A 23,375-nucleotide genomic window follows, 5' to 3' on the forward strand; every position below is an offset into this window, starting at 1 on the left:
TTTCTCTTCCCTGCCCTTGGCCATACGAGGATTTTGGCAGGCAGTTTACAGAAGCATAAAGGTTGTTCACCCTGGAGTAAACTCACTTCTCCAGCCCCAAGACATTCACCTGCTACACAGCAGAGACTCAGAGATCAGCTGTAACTCTGTCAGGTACACAACTCTTCCACCACTCATTACCAACAAGCTCCCTCTCCGTATGTCACTTTGTCCCTCCTGCACATTTCTAGTGCTGCTTTGTGCCAATGGAAGGAAATGCAGCAGAACCTGCCCGACAACGGGTCTGTCTAGTAGCAAGATGCCCTCTCTGGGTCAGTGCAGTGCAGTTTTTATTGGCATAGGAGCAAGACAGGCTTCTAAGTAATTTCTGTTGCTATTCATATCTTTAAGCTACAGCGAACTTAAACAATTCCCATTCAGCCAAAAGAATGTGACTGTGAGGCTGACTGCAGAGGCCATGCACAGTGATGTTCTTCCACCAGCAAAGGCTCACTCACAAAAGGTGGCTTGGGAAGGACCATTATAATATTTTTCTTTTAAACTTGGGTACACCTTATCCATGTGAAATATTTTTTGTCAAATAAGCATTCCTGGAGCCCATACTGATGTTACCATTAAATACTGTATTTAGGGGGCATGGAAGCAAGTTTATTATTTATTTTACAAAACACAACCATTAGCTATTGACAAAAGAACACAGATTGCACCATACTTTAGAGCTAAAAGAATTTGTTACCCTATTCTAATACATTTTGCAAATTTATTGTAGGATAATTTTTACAGTGTAGCTTTATTTTCATGCCACATTCGTTTTCTGAAATGCAGGCTACTAAGTAGGATTGTATTTATAAATTCTAATGAAGTAAAATGGCACTCTTACATGAATGATGCTGCAGGAATAACGTCTAAACCTAAGTTCTCACGTAACTTTCCATCAGTACCCTCTACCCAAATTATAGGAGATGGAGGGTGAAATCCCAAGCAGCATTAGCTAAAACACCTTAGGCTGACCTTGTAGTCTCTTGACTAAACAAACTCTTCACATTCTATTTAAGAAAAAAACAAAAACAAACCCAAAGCCCAAAGTTGCTACAGAGTCAGGAGAAAGATACGACCAAAAGATATTTGGTCGTATCTTTCTAGATACGACCAAACCTGCTTTCTTTTCCATAGTTGTGCATTGTTCACATCACTTCAGGTAAGTGTTAGGATGGGGACGTTCTGAACAGTACTTTTAATGTTATGTGAAAATCAGATGTTATGTGTGAGTTTTGGAATTTCTCTTAAATATATTGTTCACCTTTCAGAACCCAATATTCCTGAATTATTGCAATGGATGCTATTAGTTAATTTTTCTGACAGCAACTTAAGAATAAAAATAATGTGACTGTTTAAATGCAACAATTCAAGACTCTCTAACTAAATTTTCCAGCTAATAAAGCACAGAGCAGAAATGGCAGAGATGAAAATCTTCCAATTGACCACTTTCCCCTTGGGTAATTTCCAAAACAAACATTCAAATCAGCATTTGGTTTCTTGAGTCTTTTCACAAATATCCACAACAATCCTCTTAGTGATGCTAAATCTCTTGTAAAGATATGACGGGACATACAGTAATGAGTAATCCCTAGAACTGACATATAATATTCCACTAAAGCAGCTAAAACATTTACAGTTCTCACAAGCCACACCTTAATGTCCTTTTTATTTATTGTAATCCAGATAAAGTAAGCCATAATAAGACTCATTTATGTTAAGTCATGATAGGAGTCTCTATCCTTGTGGAAACAAAACCATTGTGAAATCTTGGTCCCATTGACTTCAATACCTAGACCAAATTTTCACTGCCAACCTTTGACTCTCGTCTTGTATGTCACCAGAAGGAACTGAGTAATTGTTCTCAAATAATAACAGCCAGGTGTGGTGAGCATGGCTAATTTTCATTTCAGACAGATGACATATATTTGATACTTTCAGGAATGAATGATAATGAAAAAATAGCACAGTATATTGAATTACTGTGACTTAAAAAACAGAGTTGACAGAGGAATATTCCATCCTTAGAAAATGTCCATCGTCATAGCCTAATTTTGACCTGAAACCATCTGACTACAGATGCTCAGTTTAACACATTCAAATCTGCTGATCCTCAAACCCCTGAATGGATTTGTTGGTGGTTACATCTCATTACTTCTGGATTTCAGCTGCCTACAGAGATGTCAATACCTGACAACTTCCAAGGGAGCTTTTCCATATAAGCAATAGCTGCCCTTGTTATCTAGCATGAAAGGAAGGCAAGGTCTGCCTTTGAAGCCACTCGTACAAGTGGTCCAGTAAAAAGTGTAGAGTTTGTACAGAGTATGAGATGTGGAGCAGGTCCTTGTCCCTTCAGGAGTGGGACTGGGATCTGGCCTGCTGGGTTACCACTTGTGGCAGATAATGCTCTCAACCCCAAGAGCTTCAGCAGCAGCAGCCTTTGCTCCATTGCTTGCTGAGATGCCCATGTCAGACTCTGTCAGGGCAGAAGAGGCAAATGGGATGATAGCTTTCCTGTTAGTCGTTTCCCAACACTGTGCCGCTGCCCCACAGGCCTACTCTGGCTGGGTCTGTCCTTTCTGCCTGCCCCCCTAGGCAAGGGGGTAAGAGTGAATGCTGGTATACCCTCTGCATCAGCCAAATCAAGCCCCATGGTTGTCTCTACAGGATGAGCCTAATCCTCTGTTTTCCACTACAACCATTTTGGTGTAAGTCAGAAGATAGACTTTTATCACCATTTCAGTTTTCAGGTTTTTGATTTTGACCTGAAGCTATGGAGAGCATGTTTTTTGTTACCTTGCCAGGTTGTATCAATAGGCCTGACACAGGTGTCCTGGTCTGGTCCCTAAGCCTATCTTCATCCAACCTAGGGAGATCCTGGCCAGAATATTACACAACTCAAAATGCATGGTAAGCAGGAACAATGCTAGGAAGGGCTTTTTACACTGAATAAGCTCCGCAAGACAAATGCTAAATTAATGCCTGCAACGTCAATCACCCATGGCCATGGTGCAAGCAGTGAACAATAGGCGGGTATGCAAGCTTGCCTTTGAGGGAAAACTAAAGCACAGGTGAATGTTCTCTGCTTTAGTGTTATCAGTGACATCTGGTGGTAATAGACAGTAAATTCAGTTAAAATCTTTTTAAAGGCTATGGATGAGTTTTAAATGGCTGATCCAAATGGAAGTATTTTGCAAAGCTGTATTTCCCAAAACGTATTATATACCAAAACGTATTATATAACAAAACTATACAAAGACCATGCTCCATGTCAGGAGCAAGAACTAACCAGGAGCCTGTACACTGCATGGTATTTTTTGATGGTGGAAAATGCTGGAACCAAGGAAGCCACCAAAGTATATAGTGTGCCTGAAAAGCAGCTGATGAACACCTGTCCTTTATTAGTCTTAGCTCCATATAGACTTTGTAAGTTTTCCAAACCTCATAGACCTTCTAAGTCAATGATCATGGCAATAATTCAACTCCCAGTTTAGAATACTTACTTCACAGCTTGTCTTTCAGTACTGGAAGTGGTTTTCTCTCTTCTGCCAAGCATTCAGGCAGGCCTGTTCTGCTCTTAGGCAGTCCTACCTTCTCCTCTCTGTATCGCCTGTCCTGCTCTTCCAGGCGCTGTACTTCAGCAAGCTCTGCATTGCGCAGCTCTGCATAGGCACGCTGATGTGCCCACAGCTGGGCCAGCTCTTCCTCCTCCATGACTTCCAGCAAAGCTTGCTCAACGGTTTTCCCAATCAGCACTTCCAGGATCGGCTTGACTTCAATGTCAAAGTCAAACAACTGAGGATGGGAGTCAGGGAAACAGAGATAAATGTCCCTTGATCACAGTCACTCTTAATACCTTGGCAGGGAGAAAAGAAGGATGAACAAAGCCCCTGTGCTGAAGGCAGGGCTGATTAATGCGGGGGGGTGGGGTGGGGGCAGTGTCAGCTAAGACAAGAAGCATGAATGCAGATGGGTGCTAAGTGGGCTGGAGTGAGACACCACACACCCTACCACAGCCACTGTGGGGCTGCCAGGGAGAAACAGAGCACTTACCTGGACCCTATCTCTGCTCACCTCTGTGTTCCCAACCCCTTCTCAGGCTGGACACTATTTCTACAGGGGAAAGCATTTCTTACCTGAAAGCAGCAGAACCAGTGCACATGGAGAAACACCTTCCTTGAGTTTGCACTTAACCTCACAGCATGCAGTGGAGACAGTTGTGTTTTAATACCTTCTGTGAGAAAAGCTCCTTTCTGGTTTCACTCCAGCTTTTGCTTCAGAAACTTGTCTCATACAGAAGACATGTTTTGACAGTGCTTGGGGACTGTACATCTCCTTTTCCTACTTGCATGGCCACATGTCCTCCTCTTTCTTCTTGGGTGAAGAGCAGAGAAAGTTATCGGTCCAGAAAAGCACCTTCCTGACTCTATGTGCACCTCTCTTGCTGCTCTTCTGAATGCAGCTCTAGAAAGAAAAAGCTGCAGGGCTCCATTGTGTTTTTTAAGCCTGACAGTTCAGTAAGTCAACTGTTATCCAGCAAATGAACAGTAAAATGACTAGTGAAGCCAGAAACAAAACTCAAACCCCAACTTCAGACTGCATGCTCTGATGCTATGTTCCCTGTAATGTCTGCTGCTCTTCTTGGAAATGGCTCCTGAAATGATATTTCACTAAACAGACTTCTGAAGCCAGCATCTAGACCTTTAAGTTTCAGCTCACCTTGAAGAACAAACAGTTCTTGGAGGAGTTAGCTTTGATAAGTTCAAAAAAGGACACAGATAGCATATCAGCTATGTGGAAAATGTGTCTTTGTTTTCTTAGCCTGTTCCTCCTGAAAAGCAGTGGCAAAACAGAGACCTCTGAATCTGTTAGGTTAGGGGAAAGATGCACTGTTTTGAGCCCTGCCAGAAGGATCCTCAAGGTATCAGCACATCTGTAACAGAATGTGCTTGGGGCAGATGTTTAACATCAGGATTTAATTTTGTTTTGTGAGTACTGTCATTTTGAACTGGAAAGTGTTTCTGTAGAAAAGCACTGCAACAACGTATTGAACTGTCTGCAGCTCTGTGATCCCACATATGTATTCTTCATCAAATTAAAGAATCTGGCCCAGCAGCCCAAGTCTGTGACATCCCCTGTCCATTCTCATACCTGTGTGCTCCAGTGAGTCAACTGAGGCACACACAGGCAAGGCAATGTCCTCCCCAAATATTTCTGAGCAGTTGTTCATGAGGAACTCCACTAGCACTGTCACCTGCACACAGATGGAACAAACTGATCTGCCCCAATACAGACAAAACCCCATCAGCACAGCTTTGACCTCTCTGTCCAGAGGGCCTATGGGTATCAGTGCCCACTGGTGCCCCTTTGCCCTCTGCGTGCAAAGAATGAAGGAGCTGTACTATGATGTAGGGAGCTGTGGGGCAACTGCTTCTTTTGCTCAGGGAGGTGAAACAAGAGACTGCCTTGCCCATCACATTGCAGGCACCTGAGATGAGGAGCACTCCCGATATGCAGGGGTGCTCTTTTGTTCAGCTTTTGCAGTGGCAGTGGGATCCCTCTGGATGCTCTGAGCTGCCTGGAAGGGAATGGCTGGGTGGTGAGTCAACACACCTTGTCATTCATCTCCTTCTGCACTTCCAGAGGGATCATATTGTCTGTCTGTGGGCTCAGCATATTTGGGCCCATGCAGATGGCCAGATTGCTGGAGTCCATCCTGTTGGTCTCAGCGTTTTGGCTGATGTGGTGGAGCAGAGAGAGCAAGTGCTTGAGCAAGGCCAGGTTTGGCCTAGGAAGCTTTTCAGCCACCCTGCATGGACAGAAATAAAACGTGACGTTAATTCATGGTGCAGCAGCCACTGCTTCTTCATTTGAGCAAGTTTCAATTAAATTCAAACAGATGACACTTCCACCAGAAAGAGGCATGTGTGTGCTTTTTGTCACTGCTTAGCAGAAGTATCATCCAGAAATCCCCAGCAGCAGCTGAGTGTGAGGTTAATTATGAGATCTTGAATTACAAGGTCTTGATGGAAAGGCAAGCACTACAGCAGTCTGTGTCCTTGAGTAAATGGGACGACATCAGGAGATGTCACTGCAGGCTTCCCAAAGGCATGTGAAAGCCTGCAGTTGTGCTGTGCAGCTTTCAAAGCATTCCCGGCCAGCCTGCACATCTGTCCTTCTAAAGAGCAAAACATGGTGGTGGTCTCCATGTGCCTGACCTCAGCCCCAGCAGATGTGCAGGCTCCCTGTCAGAGCCTGTCCCACAGCACCGTGTCTGTGTTAGTGGCACACTGCAGCCTCTCTCCTCTTCCTACACCAGTCATTTCGTAGGGCATGCACCAGCAGGGTCTACCCTGGACACAATGGAGTGTGAGGAGGAGGGTGGGAAAAGAGGCTCCCTGGGAGGGTAACGAAAGACTTGCAAACATGTGGCTAAAGCAAGGCTGTTGGAGCCAGTGCCAGGTGATCGCAGGAAACAGGAATATACAGAGGAATGAGGACATCCTCTCAGAAAGGGATGCCACCACTAAGTCCCAAGTGCAAAAGTGATTCAGGCTCTGCAGATGCTTTAGAAAAAGAGACTGTGGTTATTTGAACCATCATCCCCAGAGCTGAGGAGACACAGAAATGAAATGGGTCATTGGGTGTGGGTCTGGGCCTCTGGAGGGGCTGCTGCTTCCCAGGGCATTTGGGCTGGCACGTTACAGCCATCTGCACACGGGTGTGCAGAGCCAGGGCTTGGGTGATGCAGGATGCCTGGCTGCTGCAGGAAGTGTCAACAGTTGGGGTTTTTGAGCGGTTGAAGGAAAATGCGGTCCGTGTCACCTGGAAGGGAGCAGTTTTGACTTAGTGTTTGATAAGAAGCCATCCACGCATGTGGGTTTGATAAGAAACCTTCCACCTCCCCACAGGGCTTCTGCTGGTGCCCTCTCCCCCAGTTTGGCTCTGCACCCATGGGGGCAGAGGGGAGGCCCCAGGGGTTTCCAGCTCCTGGCCCCATCTCAGAACCACAGGAGCATCCCGCGAGTGCGTGAGGGTGCGAGGGGGAGAGCAGAGGAGACGGAGGGAGACGCTAGAGGGCGGGACAGCCCATAGCAATCCGGCTGCAGAAGCGCAGGGAGATGCTCGTTACCTATTGCACACCTGGCACTAGCAACACCCGGGTGGACTGCCCCCCTCTGCTAAACCACAGAGGCGTCACCCTTTTGCAAAATCTACTCATGTTTGTAGGATGAGGAGCCAACACTCAGGGTCACTCTGCGCTGTCTATACTAAGATCACAGACCCAGAATGGTTTGGGTTAGAAGGGACTCTTAAAGATCACCTAGTACAATGCCTCTGACATGTCCACACTAAGATCCTGGTTTCTGGTCTTTCTAGCTGCAGCTGCCGAGTATTTCTATACCATCTATCAGCCTCGGGCCAAACCCTTTCAAAAAGTTCAGCAGAAGTCTTTCAGCCTGTCGTTTGAGTGAGATTTGAGGAAAAATATTTCCCTGCCTATAACCAACCACTTCTGCAGATACCCCAGTAAGTAACCCTAGTCATCCTTTTGCCAGAAGTTGGTGGTTTAGCTTCGCAGCACCACCACCATGAGATCCCTCAGCTAGGAGGTGGGAGAGATTGTGCAGCACAGCTTCAGCACACTTTGTGAGAGTGAAGCAAAGGCTTTAGCACACAGATGGGCAGGATGCCGGACTTCTGCTCTGTGTTTTGTGGTTCTCATAAAAATCTTCCCGCAATTTTCAGGGGGAAAAAGGAAGTGGCAGAATCAAACTGCTGACAACAGAAGTTATTCTCTGGAGCAGATCTTCCAGAAAGTCTGTATCCCATGTGGGCTCCAAAAAAACTGGAGAAATTTTCAAAAGAGCTTAAGTTTCTGGCTGCTTTGAAAAGATGTCCAGGGACATTGTCCATGTGGAAATCTAGTCCCACAGCTCGTGGAAATGACAGGACACCCCCTTTTTGTTACTGCTTCCCATCTGAAATGGAATGCACAGAAACCCAAATGGGAAGCAGAGCAGGCTATATGAAACCAAATTAAATGCTCAAAAGCCACCTGGAAAATGCATGCACTGCCTCAAAAATAAGAGATTACTGTGGGCTCATTACCAAACCCTGTGTAGGGAGCAGCCTTGTTCTGCTTGCACACTGCATTACACTCATTTAGTCTGCAGTCCCAGAGCTGCTGCTGCTGATTAATCTCCTCCAGCACCTCTGGCTGCTTTCCCAAGAGCAGAGCTCCCGGCACAGACCCTGACACCTCTCCTACCTCAGTCCATGCTAAGTAGCTCCTGCATAAGGCACTAACATATTCTCCTCATGGAGACCTGGAGGGAGTGCTCAGCAAACGTTCAGCTATGCATTGTGCTATGTACTTGTAGCAATGTTTCCAGAAGGAATGCATTCCTGCTCTCTCACTGCTTGGGATCCACCAGCAATTCTTCTGGTGCTCTTTGGCCTACAGAGACAAATACTGCCTCATCCCATGCCACTTGATGCCTGTTTCCCTCCAGACCATGGGCTCTTTTGCAAGCAGGTCTTGCCAGTTAGGGATGGGGACAAGAAAAGGGTACAGACGTGCCTCTTTTCCAAAGTATACAAACCTTTCAGTATTCAGCTCCTAATCAGTTGTGAAACATCCTGGTATGTGCAGATTCACAGCATTTGCAATGCCTGACTACACCCAGCATCTCAGGGTATGATCCATAACATACCCCCTCTTGTTAGCTGACATGAACAGAAATGTCCATCTGGGGATGATGTGAGCTCCAGGCTTGGAAATAAACCCCAGGAGAGTCCCTCAGGAGCAAGTGGTGGCTGAACAAACCAACCCAGGCACAGGTTTCTTCACCCGCACTGCAATCTGCCGGCCACCAGCACTGCAGGCAGCATCTCTGCAGGGTGCAAGGCGTTCACGTGGCCCAATACAGCCAGCTGCTCTCTGTTGCTGAATCTCTTCCCAGGTAGAGACCTGCTGGGCTGCACAGGCACACCCTGACACACACGCATGAGGTAGGACACTCATTCATTGTGGGGTCCCTGCCAAGGGCTCAGCAGATCACACTTCCCAGCCCTCCGATCTGATCATGGAGCTTCATACAGCAAACAGCACATGAATGAGAGCCTGCACATCTCTGATGAAAGCTCAGGGGAAGAAGGGTTATGGTGTTTGTCTTCCTAAGCCACCGTTAAACATGCTGAGGTCCTACTTCCCACAGAGTGGCTGGACATCTGCCTGCTGATGGGAAGCAGGCAATTAATTCCTCTTTTTGCTCTGCTTGCATCACAGCTTTTGTTTTTCTTATTAAACTGTTGCTATATGGACCCATGAGGGTTTTTTTCATCTTATTTTCTCCCTCTGTCCTGCTGAGGAAGGGGAGTGAGAAAGCACCAGGGTGGGAGTCGGTAGCTGTCCAGGGTTAGCCCGCCAGTCCTTTTTATTGCTGCCCAATGTGGGACACGAGATAACAACAGTTTTGATCTGGGCATACTATAGCTTTGGTAGCTGATAATTGGCAGGCTTCTGCATGGGTCACAGAGCTGGCTTGATTTATGTTATGACAGAGCCTAGGGCTCATCAACTCCTGCTTTCAGCTCCTGTCTTTGCTGCATCACTTATCTCTGTGTTTAGCTGTGCCTGGAAATGTTCTGATAAAAGCAGCAGCCGTGCACTTGGCCCTGGCACGGGTACCGATCCTCTGCTGGGAGGGCTGTCCTGAGGAAAGGTGAGGGATTGCACCTCCCTCTTTCCCCCTGGGACTGATGTTTCCACCTTTATTGCATGGGCTTCAGAGGTCCTCACACATCCTAATCTAAGCTGCTTGCTTCATATCATCATTTCTTTGTCATGTGCATAGAAACTGGTTTTGGTCTGATGTTAACAGGAAGTGGTGAGTTGACAAGGGAACAGGTCAGAAGCAGAAATCCTCTTGGCACCACAATTACATGCGCAGTGCTGGATGTTCAAAGGAAGCATCTCTACACATTGAGCAACCTTCACTATGTGCAGAAAGTGGGTAGCACTGATCACACAACAGGTTTGCATGGGGAACTCAAACAACCTTGGAATCCTGGAAGAGACGATGGACTGGCCAGAAGGCAGATATTGTGGAGCATTGCCCAAGGGGGTGACTCCTGCCCAGGAAGCACCACTGTATGAGTTATCAGAAAGTGAAAGGCAGTGTGCTCTGTTTACCAACGAATCCCTTGTGTTGCAAGAAACTGTCGGAAGTGGAAAGCTGCCCTGTGGAGTCCCACAGGACAGGCTGTTGAAGCTGTTGCAGGAGAAGGCGAGTCAAGTCTATTTGCAGAAGTGAAAGCTATCCAGCTGGTCCTTGAGGCTGCTGACAGAGAAAAGTGGCCAGTACTCTGTGTCTATACTGGCTCTCGAGTGGTGGCAAATGCCCTGTGGGGCTAGTTACAGCAATAGGAGACTCAACTGGCAACACAGAGGTAAACCTATATGGATTGCTGCATTGTGGCAAGACATTGCTGCCATTGTTATGAAGATATGTCATGTAGATGCTCACAAACCCAAGAACCGTGCTGCTGAAGAACATCAAAACAATGAGCAGGTAGACAGGTTGCCAGAATTGAAGTGGCTCATGCAGGCCTGGACTGGGAGGATAAGAGTGAGCTACTTACAGCTCAATGGGCTCATAAACACTGGGACATCTAGGGAGAGATGCAGCATACAGTTAGGCTTGTGATCAAAGGGTGGACCTGAACACTGAAGCCATCAAACAGGTCACCCATGAATGTGAAGCATGCTGTAATCAAGACTGCCATATGAATAAAGTATCCCTGGAACAGGGGGAGGTAGCTGGGTTGCTGATATAGTGAGGCCTGGCAGATACAGCTACTATTCCTTCTAGATTGGACCACCTGCTGAGGCCAAGTGCTGTGACATGCTCACCATGGTGGAAGCCACTACCAGATGGCTGGAAATATACCCTGTAACCCATACCACTGCCTGAAACAGCATTTGGGCCTTCAAAAGCAAGCTCTGTGGTGACATGGTACCCCAGAAAGAATTGAGTCAGACAATGGGGCTTATTTCCAATATAAGACTCACAGACTCTTGGGCCAAGAAACTCGGCATTGATGGGGTGTATCACACTCCCTGTCACCTACAAGTCTCTGGAAAGGCTGAATGATACAATGAACTGTTAAAGACTGCTGAGAGAATTGACTGCTGAGGCATGAAAACACTGGGATATAAATTTAGCAGAGGATCTGCTGACTTGGGCTTTGCTGCCCAAGCACTGCCGCTGCATATTGTGGGAGGAGGTAAGGGAAGTGGCTGAGAAGGGCCATTGTGGGTTGCTCTTCGCCTGGGAGAAAGGCAAACCCACTCCAGGAATTGTCTTCGCTCAAGGGTCCAGGTGTATTTGGTGGGTAATGTGGAAGGATGGGGAGATAGCTAGTGTGTATCTCAAGGGGATTTAATCTTGGGTGGAATATAATCTGTGAATTGAACTGTATGTAAGTGATGTAGCAGGAACCACCTGAGCTGATGAAGTAGACTGGACTGCCTACTTCACCAGGAACCACATGAGTGCAGTGATGACCCCAACACAAACCGATCTTGCCACCCAAAAATTCCACATGCTGCTTTTCCTGTCCTGCGTGATGATCTTGACACATGAGGCCTGAGTCATTCACTGTTCTTACGGACTTTTTTTGGGGAGGCCTATGGAATGGGAAAATAATACCTCTCTATATGTCAAGGAAAAGGGTAGAGTGGTTAATGTTCAATGTAAAGAAGGTTCGTGTATGTAGTAGAAGTGCTGGTAAGAGGAGATTTCAGGAATATCAAGCAGAGAGAATGGGGTGGTGTCGTGGTTTAAGCCCAGGCCGTAAATCAGAACCATGCAGTCTACTTCCTCCAGCCACCTTTCTTCCCTCCGCTCCTGGAGGAACGGGGAGGAGAATCAAAAGAATGCAACTCCCACGGGTTGAAATAAGAACAGTTTAATAACTAAGGTATAACACAAATCACTACTGCTACCACCAATGATAATGATAAAGGAAATAACAAGGGAAGAGAATACAACCGCTCACCGACCGGTACCTTGCCCCCACCCCGCTGTGATCCAGCCCTTCCTGGTACCTCAGTTCTACATCCTGGGCATGACGTGCTGTGGTATGGAATACCTCTTTGGCTAGTTTGGGTCAGGTGTCCTGTCCCTGCTTCATCCCGGCTTCCCCTCCTCCCTGGCAGAGCATGAGACTCACAAAGTCCTTGGTCAGGGTAAACATTCTGACCAGCAACTGAAAACATCGGCTTTATCAGTATTATCCCCATGCCGAAAGTCAAAACACAGCACTGCACCAGCTACTAAGAAGTAGAAAAAATGACTGCTACTGCTAAACCAGGACAGTATCCACCCCTTATTCCATGCCATTCACGTCATGCTCAGATCCCACATTTTCAATATACCCTCACTCTCATCTCAGTGCACTGTTATCTTAGTGCACGGATCAATCCCTATAAAGCTGCTGAGTCCATCCGGTCCATGATGTTGGGCTCCATCTCTTGTAACAGTCTTTCAGGGCAGGAGAGGCTGTGGGCAGTGTTCACACTCGTGAATAACCTGGGCGATAGTGTCTATTGCTAAGTCCACCCCTCGATCATGAGTCCATCTCTATGTTGCATCTCTGCCCTGATGGCCTGAAGTGTCATGGGCCCATCAGGCTCAAAATAATTCACCCTCCCCTGCAGCAGTCTCTGCAACTTGTCGTTGGGGACTCCATACAGCTGCCTTCCATCTCCGATGCTTCCAAAGCACTGGAGGGGCCCAGTGGACCAGATGCTTGCCCATACTGTCCCACACACCCTGCCACTCATGACTGTCCAGTCTTGGGGAAAACTTCTTGGTCCCCCTATATCGTCATCTAACCCCAGATAAGACCCAAACCTGACTCTGCTTAACTTTTGAGATCAGACAAAATGGTCATGGGTAGAACACACTCTGTGTGTGTGCCAACATGGTGATCCCCATCACAATCAGCAGGCAGGTCCCAAGGGTACCCAAAGGCCATTCAAAACCTTCAGAACTCTCAAATGATGCTGCTGTGCTTGCCGGCTCTCTCACCACCACCTTCCCTTTTTCTGAGTCCAGATCTTCCTCCTCTGCCTTGCTGGGAAATGCTGCGGGGTCTCCTGCATCCTCCTGGGGCCCAGGCTGACGGGGCTCAGCGGACGGCTGCTGGGGAATGCTCTCGGCCGCCGCGGGGCTGGGCTCGGCTGTGGGGCTCGGCTCCTCCGCTGCCTCCTCCCGCTGCTCGGCAGCCGCCTCCTTCCCCTCCTTGTCCGCCCCAACTTTCTCCACCGGCAGCCGCTCCCTGCCGGCCTCCGGCCCCGCTCCCGCCACCGCTTGGTCCCCAGGGCCCCTCTCCCGGGCCGCTTCGGCCTCCGCCGGCTCCCGGGGCCGCTCCCCCTCAGCTCCCCGCAGCCTCACGAAGATGGAGCCGAGGATGAGTGTCAGGACGGTGAAGAGCAGCGGGATGGGCAGGTACAAGTCCGCGGCCACGTCCATCCCGCCCTGCGGCTGGAGCCCGCTCGCATTACAAGCCATTACCATAAAGTACAATGAAACAAGAACCTTAGCCCAAGGCCCACACTTGATAAAACACTAACAGAGCAAATACCGGCTCTAAGTAAGCTACAGCATACTGAAACTGGGACATCAAGAGAAACAACTTTGAGAGCCAATAAATCAGCATTGTGCCTCGATCAGATCTGTCGTTATCTCAACCCTTCGCGCCCCACGTTGAGCGCCAAAAAAAAAACTGTCGTGGTTTAAGCCCAGGCCATAAATCAGAACCACGCAGTCTACTCCCCCCCCCAACCCTTTCTTCCCCCCGCTCCTGGAGGGACGGGGAGGAGAATCAAAAGAATGCAACTCCCACGGGTTGAAATAAGAACAGCTTAATAACTAAGGTATAACACAAATCACTACTGCTACCACCAATAATAATGATAAAGGAAATAACAAGGGAAGAGAATACAACCGCTCACCGACTGGTACCTCGCCCCCACCCCGCTGTGATCCAGCCCTTCCGGGTACCTCAGTTCTACATCCTGGGCATGACGTGCTGTGGTATGGAATACCTCTTTGGCTAGTTTGGGTCAGGTGTCCTGTCCCTGCTTCATCCCGGCTTCCCCTCCTCCCTGGCAGAGCATGAGACTCACAAAGTCCTTGGTCAGGGTAAACATTCTGACCAGCAACTGAAAACATCGGCTTTATCAGTATTATCCCCAGGCTGAAAGTCAAAACACAGCACTGCACCAGCTACTAAGAAGTAGAAAAAATGACTGCTACTGCTAAACCAGGACAGGTGGTCAGAGGACACCTAGATGTAGTAGATAACCTGGGACCTGAATGTGACACAAATGGCATGGAATTAAGGATGAAGATCGGGCTGAGGTCTGGCTGGGTTGAAGTTACAAAGTTAACTTTCCCCATCACAGCCTGTATGGTGCTGAGCTCTGCACCTGAGGCTTGAACAGTGTTGATAACATACCACGGCTGAATACTGCTTGCATGCTGTCAAGGCTTTCTTTCTCTCTTCCCTGCATCCCCAAAACCAAGTAAGCTGGGAATGGGCAAGAGGTTGTGTGGGGACACTGCCAGAACAGCTGACCTCAACTGGCTGAAGGGATATTCCATACCACATGACATTGTGCTCAACATATAAAGCTCAGGGAAAGAAGCAGGAAGGGAGGCACATTTGTGGTTATGGCGTTTGTCTTCCCATGCAGATATTCTGCACACTGATGCCTTGCTTCCCACAGAGTACTGGACATATGCCTGCAGATGGGAGGTAAGGAGTGAATTCCTCTTTTTGCTTTGCTTGCACACACAGCTTTTGTTTTTTTAACTGAACTGTCTTTAACTTGACCCATGACAGGTTTTTTATCTCATTTTCAACCTCTGCCCTGCTGAGGAGAGGGAGTGAGAAAGCATCTGGGTGGGTGCCTGTCAGCTGGACAAGGTTAACCCATCGCACTTGTGCACATACATACTTAGAGGCTCTGTGTGTATGTTGATATACCTGAACATACGTATGCTCTTCTCTGAGCTAATTCACTTAGTAGCAGCAGGCAAAGAAGACTGAGTCAGCTTTTCAGATGGTGAAAATATATTTGAAATAAATCTCAGATTAGAGAATTGCTATCAATTCCTTGAACTAATAATTATTATTAAAATGAATAAGAATTCCTTGAACTTACTCTTATTCTTATCCTTCTTATTCTTATTATCCTTATTCCTATTGTCCTTATTCAATTATTACGGTATTGCATAGAGCTGCTGGAGAATGGGCGGGGGAAGAGTGAGCAGCATTGACTGGATGTCAGTGAGATGCTGTCCCTGCCCCAAGGAAAATCCAGGTGCCAGTACAGGTCCTGCACTGTTCAGGTGGTCCAAGCAGTGCCATTAGGAACAGCTGAGGGGTAACTGTCAACAGAAGTGATGGTAGCAGAGCCTGGATCTCAGTATGTACAAGACGTGGCAGATGGAGTGCAAAAGCAAACGGGCTGGCTACCAGCAGGCACTTTAGCAATGAAGCATCACAGGAGCTCGCAGGCTCCTCTCTGATTTGACTGGGCGATGTTCCAGAGTGCGTCTTCACCTTTTTTTTTTTTCCCTTAAGTATCTGCAAATGAACGCCTGCTAAGCTCTTGGATAAGATAAGTGTCTCTTTAACTTCTGTCTCTTACGAATTTCAAATTGCAACTTTTATTATCCTAATTGGTGACTGCCTGTTTTAATTAGGCATCACAGTTAATCTTACCCTGGTGACACATATTGAGGCTTTGTGCAGAGCAAAACATGGGGGATTTTTTTAGCATAAGCACCAAAAGAAATATGAATTGTAAGAAATAAGACAACCGCGCTTGCAATTCTGGTTTTCATCTTCTTCCTTTCACTGTAATCCTCAGTTACGACCTTCCAAAATCCTCCAATATTGTACGTGCAGGTAGGTCCTCGCCAGGATATTGTGTGAGCTGAGGGAAAACTTCTTGCCTTTGCAGTGATCCAGGCAACATTTCTGATCTATACAACAAAGGGCAGAGAGCAGCGGTCTGTCTCGCTTCTCTGAAGGTCTCACACCATCATTTTATCTGCCCAACTTGAGCTAATATCAAATAACAAACAAATTTGTAACTGTAGAAATCAATCACTCCTGATGATGCCGCCTGGGAACATGCAATTTCCAGAAAAGCTGGCCCACGTTCATGTCCTGGAGGGCTTAACTGAGCCTTCACAACAGTTGCGCTGATGATGTCAAACCTCGTGTAACTTCCCTGTTGATTTTTGCAGGCTGCCAGAGGGTGTCACGGGGGGAACCCAGCCCTTGGAAAGAAGTTCCATTAATATTTTACACAGAGAAGTGCTCAGCAGTAAAGCTGAAAAAAACACAAGATGAAATAAACCCAAACAAACCAACACCCACCCCCCACCCCCACCCCCCGAACTTCCTCTGGATCCTACAGAGCCAGGAAAACGAGGGTGATATTGACACGGCTGAAGTCTTATTTGCGGCTGTACACAAGCAAGGGCAGAGCTGCTGTGACCAGATGCAACTTTTGCAGGAGTCTGTATCTATCTGCTCTGTCGAAGGGTCTAAGTGGACTTGAAAGGTGCTGTATTATGCTGGGGTTTGTTTCCTAAGGAGTGCATAGTGGACAGTCAGGGAATGATAATTCATTCCTCCTTCTCCTCAAGGACAAACTGGAGCTCTTATTAACAAGGTGACATTTGACAGGACACTTGCCCTTTTCATGGGAAAGAGCAGTTTCTGTGCTTTTTCCTAGCAAAAATACCATAATCTGGACTGCAAGAGGTAATGTCCCAATTGAATGCAATTCATCATTACATGGAACAAATCCTTCAACTTTATCTCTAACTGCCAAGCAGCACAGCTCAGTGAAAGCAGGTCACTTGTAAATACAATAGTTAAGTGCAGGCAAGTCTGTAGAAGAATGAACCTGCTTCAGACTGATAAAGCTCCCCTGCACTTGGGTTACTTTGATATCAGTAAGAACATTGAGTGTGATGGGTATTAGACAATCCCAGTTGTTTAATAGCCCTCTGCAATTCTTACCGGAGTTAAAGAGGTGATTCCCCAAACCTGTGCTCAGGAGGATGCTGAGGACGTGTTTTCCAGACAGAACTGGACATTTGCAGGGGTGATGAATGCATTCTAGAGTCATTACCTCTGGGCCAGTGGTGTTGCAGACCCCTGTCCCTAATGTCCCTTGTCCTCATCCCTCATTCCTGCATGCCTGATGGACTCAAATTTGGGCTGTAACTTCTCCAGCTCCAGCGCTCGTTATTTCTGACACCCTGTGGTGTCACATCCATACCTGCCACAGTAATAATCCGAGGGGGGGGGGAGGGGGGGGGGCGGGGGCGATAGGCTGCGCCACCAATAAGTAAGAAGCCGTTAAGGGGTTTCTCTTTGTAAGTCACTCTTCATTTCTCCCTACCCTATCGATCCGTGTCTCCCCTTCCCCGGCGGCTCTGCCAGCGGACAGCTCGGCATCCCGGTCTCCCACCGGGTTTTGGTGCCGCGAGGGGGGAGAGACTCCTCCCTCCCTCGGCGGGGAGGAGGGGGAATTGTAGCGGGGTCTCCCTCAGCTCACTCTCTCCAGCTCCGCGCCCGAGGCGGACCCGCGCGATGCCGGGGCCGTGGGCAGGCGGCGCGGCTCGGCGGGGCAGCGGTGGAGGCGACAGCAGGGGAGTCCCCACGGCCGAGGCGGTGAGTGCGGCTCTGCGGAGCGGGAGAGGGGCGCGGGGGTGAAGGGTGATGCTGGCGGGTGCTGGGGGGTCTGAGTCGTTGAGCCTGGGCTTAGATTTGGTCCAAAGCAAAGCCCGAGGCTTCTCTTGCCTAATTCTATGCATCCTCTTCCCCGAGACACTGGACCAATCCCCTTCTCCCAGGCTCGGCCGGTTCCCGCTCCGACCGGCGGACCGCAGGGCACTCTTTATCCTAAGGAAGGGGCCACGGGAGTCGAGGGCTACCAGAGCCGGATTGTCAAGGGTCAGGCAAACGCGCAGCCCCCACCTCTTGCCAGAGACAGTATTTGAAGAGGCTGCTTGACGATAGCACTGCGGGGTCAAACGCTCAGGCGCCGCTTTAGGGCAGCAGAGTCCTGGGAAACAGAGCAAACAGAGCTCAACCCTCAGCCACGAGTAAATGGGTATTGGTTGAAATGAAACCGGAGCGTTTCTTGGCTTATCTGTCTGAGGGAAAGAGTTAAAGAGGGCTTTTTGTTGTCCTCGTTGTTGTTATCGTTATGGAGAGGTTTACCATCATTGCAAGAGACATGTTTCCCATTAGTGCACGCTGTGAACTCTGTCCCTCAGCACCTGGTTAGTCTGGTGTGAGCCCGGGACCAAAGCCTGGTCCCGGGGGGGCGGGTCTCAGCTGCAGCGATCGCTCCTGTCAGCAGGGAGAGGAGCCCCTGCCACCAGCCCATCGACTGCGGGGCCAGAAGGGACCGTTACATCATTCAGTCTGACCTCAGACAGCAGCGAGGTGCTGGCTGCGGGACAAAAAGATAATTGCTGGGACTGAATCTCTGCACCGAAACGCGGCATTTCCTCATGCACTTCAGCTCCGACAGACTCTGCCTTTCACAGAACATGAGATTATTGGCAGGTTCTCACTGCGTTAATCACTTACACAGAGATGCATGGATTACACATAGCAGCTTCAAAGCTTCCAAATATAAAGCCTGGAAGTGTATTTCACATACCAACTGATCTGGTTTTCCATTGTTCCTCCTGCTCTTTAAAACTAGGGCTGATAGCAGAAACTGACTCTCTTTTCCAATAAGAAAGAGTGTACTGGAGAGGGGTGGAAGAAATAGTTAAGAGGAAAAAATCCTCAAGTAATAGTTACATTTTGTTCGAAGTTGTTAAAATAATCAAAATTACAGATAAGCATTTTTTCTCTCTCTCTTCATCCCATTTCTTTCTTTTTAACCCCTCTTTGTTTCTTTATTTCTGGTGAGAAAGTAGGAAAGAAACCAAAAGAAAAGAGTAGGTGACTATTTAGCAGGAAAGTCAGGATGCTGACTGCCCCAAGAGCAATTTTCACTTAACTTTTTTCAAAGGTAACCCCTCAATATACATTGAAACAATGCTATTTTCTTTGGACACAGCACAGCTCCAGCACTCGCATCCATAGCATGAGGCTGGATCTGCCTTTCTGCACTTTGATGTTCAGTCTTGTCTTCTCTTCTAGTTTTATGGATCTGGCTCCCCATCCTTTTACTTATGCCTGGTATGTTTTCAGACTACCAGTGGTCTCCAAAAGCAGAAGACAGTACTGACTAAAGCTCCTTAACTTACATCCTGCTTTCTCTTATATTAACAATGTACATAAATCCAGTGCAATGGCACGGGAATGGAGTATCACAGAAGCGCAGTGATATACTGGGACATGATCCCAAGAGACAGAAAGGCTGTATCACCTTCCCAGACCCATGCATCATCCATCAGTCCAGTGCACCATCTGCTACAAAACAGTGGGTCCTCCTGGGAGCTTGAGAAATCCATGTTTACTGTGGATAGTCATGGATATCCAGCTTGCATGGTGTGGGAAGAAAAGAGATGACAGTGTTTGCGGTTAATGAAGTCCAGTGCAAAGCTGCATGCCACAGTAATTTATTACCTTGGAGAGCAGGAGCATGGTGCCAGACAAATAACCGGCCCCAAGGAGGGCAGGACATTGGGAAGGCAGGACCAGGAGGGGAAAAGGAAGACAAGGAGAAGCCTTCCAGTGCCATCGCTGCTGGGGACAGCAGCAGTGCCCAGCAGAGTTTGTGGGGGGGATTTGTCACAGCTGGCTCTTAGAGAGCCTGCAGCAGGGCTCCTGAGGGGGCTCTTAATCACACTGATTGCACAATCGATAAAGAGAATCTCACCAGTCCCCATAACCAAGCTGTTGGCTTTTAAACCTCTTCAGATAAAAATCTGTTTCTTGCTGCCCTGTTAGAAGTTCAGAGCAACTGTGCTCAAAGGAGCTTGGGAAAGGTTTTAATATAGACCAGTTCAAGGCAAATTCCAGTCTGGTTTATTCCATATCATCCTGAAGCCACTCCTTGGGATGGCTATCTTAAGTTGAGAGTGCTGCTCCTTATTTCTGAGGAACTGCTCTCTGCCCACACTGATTCAACCAAAACCAGACATCTTCCTCTTCTATGCATTTATAAGTTCTTTCCCAGCCCACCTGACTGAGCCAAACCAACCCCTCACCCTCGGGAAGTACCTACAGGGCAGCTCTTGTGGGTACTGCTGGGGGCAGCAGAGCAGCAGAGCACAGGACAGGCCCCAGCAGGTACAGAGCTGCCGCGATCTGTGGGGGACAAAGTGTTGAGGTCCAGGCAAAGCTCATTTAAAGGACTAATTTCCCCCTCAGGAACCCTTTTTCCTCCCGGTTTTGGTGGTCTGATGTGCCAGGCTGGTCACAACTGCCCCTTCCTGAGCCTCCTCCGCAGGTGCACATGCATGATGTGGCCAGGGAAAGTCCCTGGGAATTTTGGTGTGTCCCCTGGGAAAATCTGGTCAAGGGAAGGCAGCTTTACCTGCCAGCACTCCTCCTGGAAACCCCCGGGGCTCCCTTTTCTGCTTCTGCTTCTGGTGTCTCGTGGGATTTGGTTTAAGAGATCACTTAATGTGAACCATGTGAAATTTCTGTGTTCCTACAAATGATGGATTCTTTAAGGAGGAGAAGGAGGGACATGGGTTTGCCATTGCCACAGGGATTGTCTCCCAGTGTCATGGAGGGGTGTGTGTGAAAAGGCTTTTAGTTCATCTTTTGGGATTGTAGAAGTAGGTTTGGTAGATGTGGGTTCATTTCTGAAAGTCCCAAAGAAACAAAAGTCCAAGGTTTTAGAAATGGGTTTAGTTTTCAGCTAGTGCTGGTGCTTGCGTGCTGAAGAATCTGGCCACCCAAGTCTGTCCAGATAGCAAATCACATCCCTTCATCTCTGAAGGAGGTGACACTTTGAAAGGCTTTCCTAATGAGCAAAGCCAAGAGACATGTTTGCGCCTATAACCCAGCAGCACGTGGTTAGCTTGTCTGAGGAAGAATGACTAAGCTCTGGATTTTCAGGTTTTTTGGTGGAGTGATTTGAGCTAATAAAGTAGTTTTGACTTCTCTCCCAGTTTCACAAAGCAAATCATTTGGTGCCGGGGTTGTTCAGAACTCTCAGTACCCTCCATCCCACCACAAGGTGCAGAGAAGCACAGTTTAGGCTCTCCCCTGTTTTCCTGGGTAAGGTTGAGTCTTCAGGTGGTTCTCCTTGTGGGTGCTTGGGATGGAGCCCTTACGTGGTGTGTGCAGATGATTTCATCAAGCAAATGGATCTGAGTAAGGGCACCTGAAATCCTGCCATCTGCAGATATCCTCCTTGCGTTGTCTGCTGTGTGTCTTGGAATGAGAGCAGGTTACAGGCTAGAGTAAGAAGGGCTGGAGTTTAACTTGTGGCAGATACTGCAATATATATAGATAATAGATAATGCAATGAAACAAGAAAAGATTTCTGTTATACAGAGGAAACCCCCTGAAGAGAGGAAGTATGATGTAATTGATAGTCAATACATAAATAGCATAAATAGGTTCAAATTCTGCAGCTCTTGGAGTGCAGGGCAAAGTTAATTTGGCTTCTCTGTACCTGCTGCAGTCTTTCATAAAAATCATATGCAGTTTTTTCCACCAAAGTAGCAGCAACACTTGGGAATAAAGGTTTTCTTCATGATAACACGTTTGGTTCAATACATCAAATGAAAATGATCATACTCCCTATGTCAGTTAAAGACCAAACACAAAATCTGACAGGTCCAAGTCTATCCAAGTCCAGGTTTTGCACCACCAACCTGACATTGGCTTTGTCCACCTGTACTGGCTTTTTATGTGATTTCTGAAGAGAACAGGGAGGTTTTACTGGGAATCACAAGGGAGGGTGGGGAGGGGATGGTGTCCCCAGTAAGGATGCCCAGTATTCATGAAGAAGCACAAAGGCTTCCCAGATGTCTCAGCAGTCCCAGAGGGCCAGTGGGGTCATCTCAGGGAGCTCTTCTTGCTCTGATAAGGACTCAGGCCAGAAGGAAAAAATATACAGACTTTGTGGGAACTTTTGTGCAAACTCTTCTAACAAGGCATTAATTTAACTTTTAAAGCCATAAAAACTGACTGCGCTTTCCATGTGGAAATAGCCAGTTTCAAGACCCTGGACCCTGATCAAGTAATTTATTGCTTTTACCTGAAACATGTTGCATGCGCTGGATTCATTCTCCACAACCCAGTACCTCCCACTTCCCAGATTCAGTCCTTTGCTACTGAATCTCGATAGGCAACCTGTCACCCCATCCAGGCAGGATTTGTTTTCAATTCACCACGAGGAGAATCACTTAGAAGCCTAAGGAAGAGAATAATTTGGAAGGACTTCTCACCAGTCTCAGCTGGCAGCCAGCACGCTCCTCCAGGTGACAAGCATCGGAGCTGGGTGAATCAAGGAAGATCTGCACCTCATCTCCACTGCTGGGCCTGGGGCCCTGCTTCCCACCTCTGCAAGGAGGCAGAGAACGACCACTAACTGTCCCTCACCAGAGCTGGGTCTGCTAAAGCACATAATCCTCCTGCAAAGCATGGCGGGTCCTGCAGGGCCCATCACAGCTTCCCACCCCACAGGGGTGACACTTGGGTTTGTGCCTCAGCCTCTCAGGAGACCCCCCAGCATCACAGCCCAATGCCAGATCTTACCCTCCCTCGCATTTGGAGTGAGAGGGGGAACATCAGGTCTGATATTTTCACTGGTCCCAAAATGTGTGCTTTTGTACATACATAACTTGAAACACATTGCTCATTTAAACTTTGCTGTATATAGTTGAAATTGTGGCAGCTCTACAATAACAGGAATAACAGTAACAGAAATAATTTGCTTTACACTGATTCAGAGGAACAAACCTGTCCTTCCCCACAGTGTAGTGCTCTTTCTTTGCCCTCCTGGAGGCACACTGATCCAGACACCCTGAGCATCGTGCTGCCACCAGCCGTAACCCACATCCCCACCCCTGGTGGCAGTCAGAAGGTTGATTTTCCCTGAGCATCCCCCATCTCCCCTGCATACAGCATGCCTCTGGCTGGCTCTAGGGGGTTCAGAAGTGGTTCCTGGCCGACTTCTCCTTGCCGCTTGCTGGCAGACGTTGTGCCAGATTAAGAAAGTGGTGTCTGCCCTCCCACGTGCAGCTTGTTTGGGAGTCTGCTCTGAACAGTGGGTTTAAACGGAGGCGGGATGACAGACAACGCTGACA

At 47.9% G+C, this 23,375-nt stretch overlaps 1 protein-coding gene across 1 annotated transcript in view; it reads left to right on the forward strand.

The window, feature by feature from the left end:
- Nucleotides 1-17,730: 17,730 nt before the first annotated feature.
- Nucleotides 17,731-23,375, forward strand: part of TAGAP (T cell activation RhoGTPase activating protein) — a gene marked incomplete at its 5' end in the record, with an annotated part of 50,255 nt that continues 44,610 nt past the window's right edge. Inside the window, one exon of the mRNA XM_080616922.1 lies at nt 17,731-17,811. Coding sequence (XP_080473048.1) covers nt 17,731-17,811 — 81 coding nt within the window. The remainder of the gene's footprint in view (nt 17,812-23,375) is intronic.

The sequence above is a fragment of the Psittacula echo genome (assembly GCF_963264785.1).
Source record: "Psittacula echo genome assembly, chromosome: 4".
NCBI lineage: Eukaryota > Metazoa > Chordata > Aves > Psittaciformes > Psittacidae > Psittacula > Psittacula echo.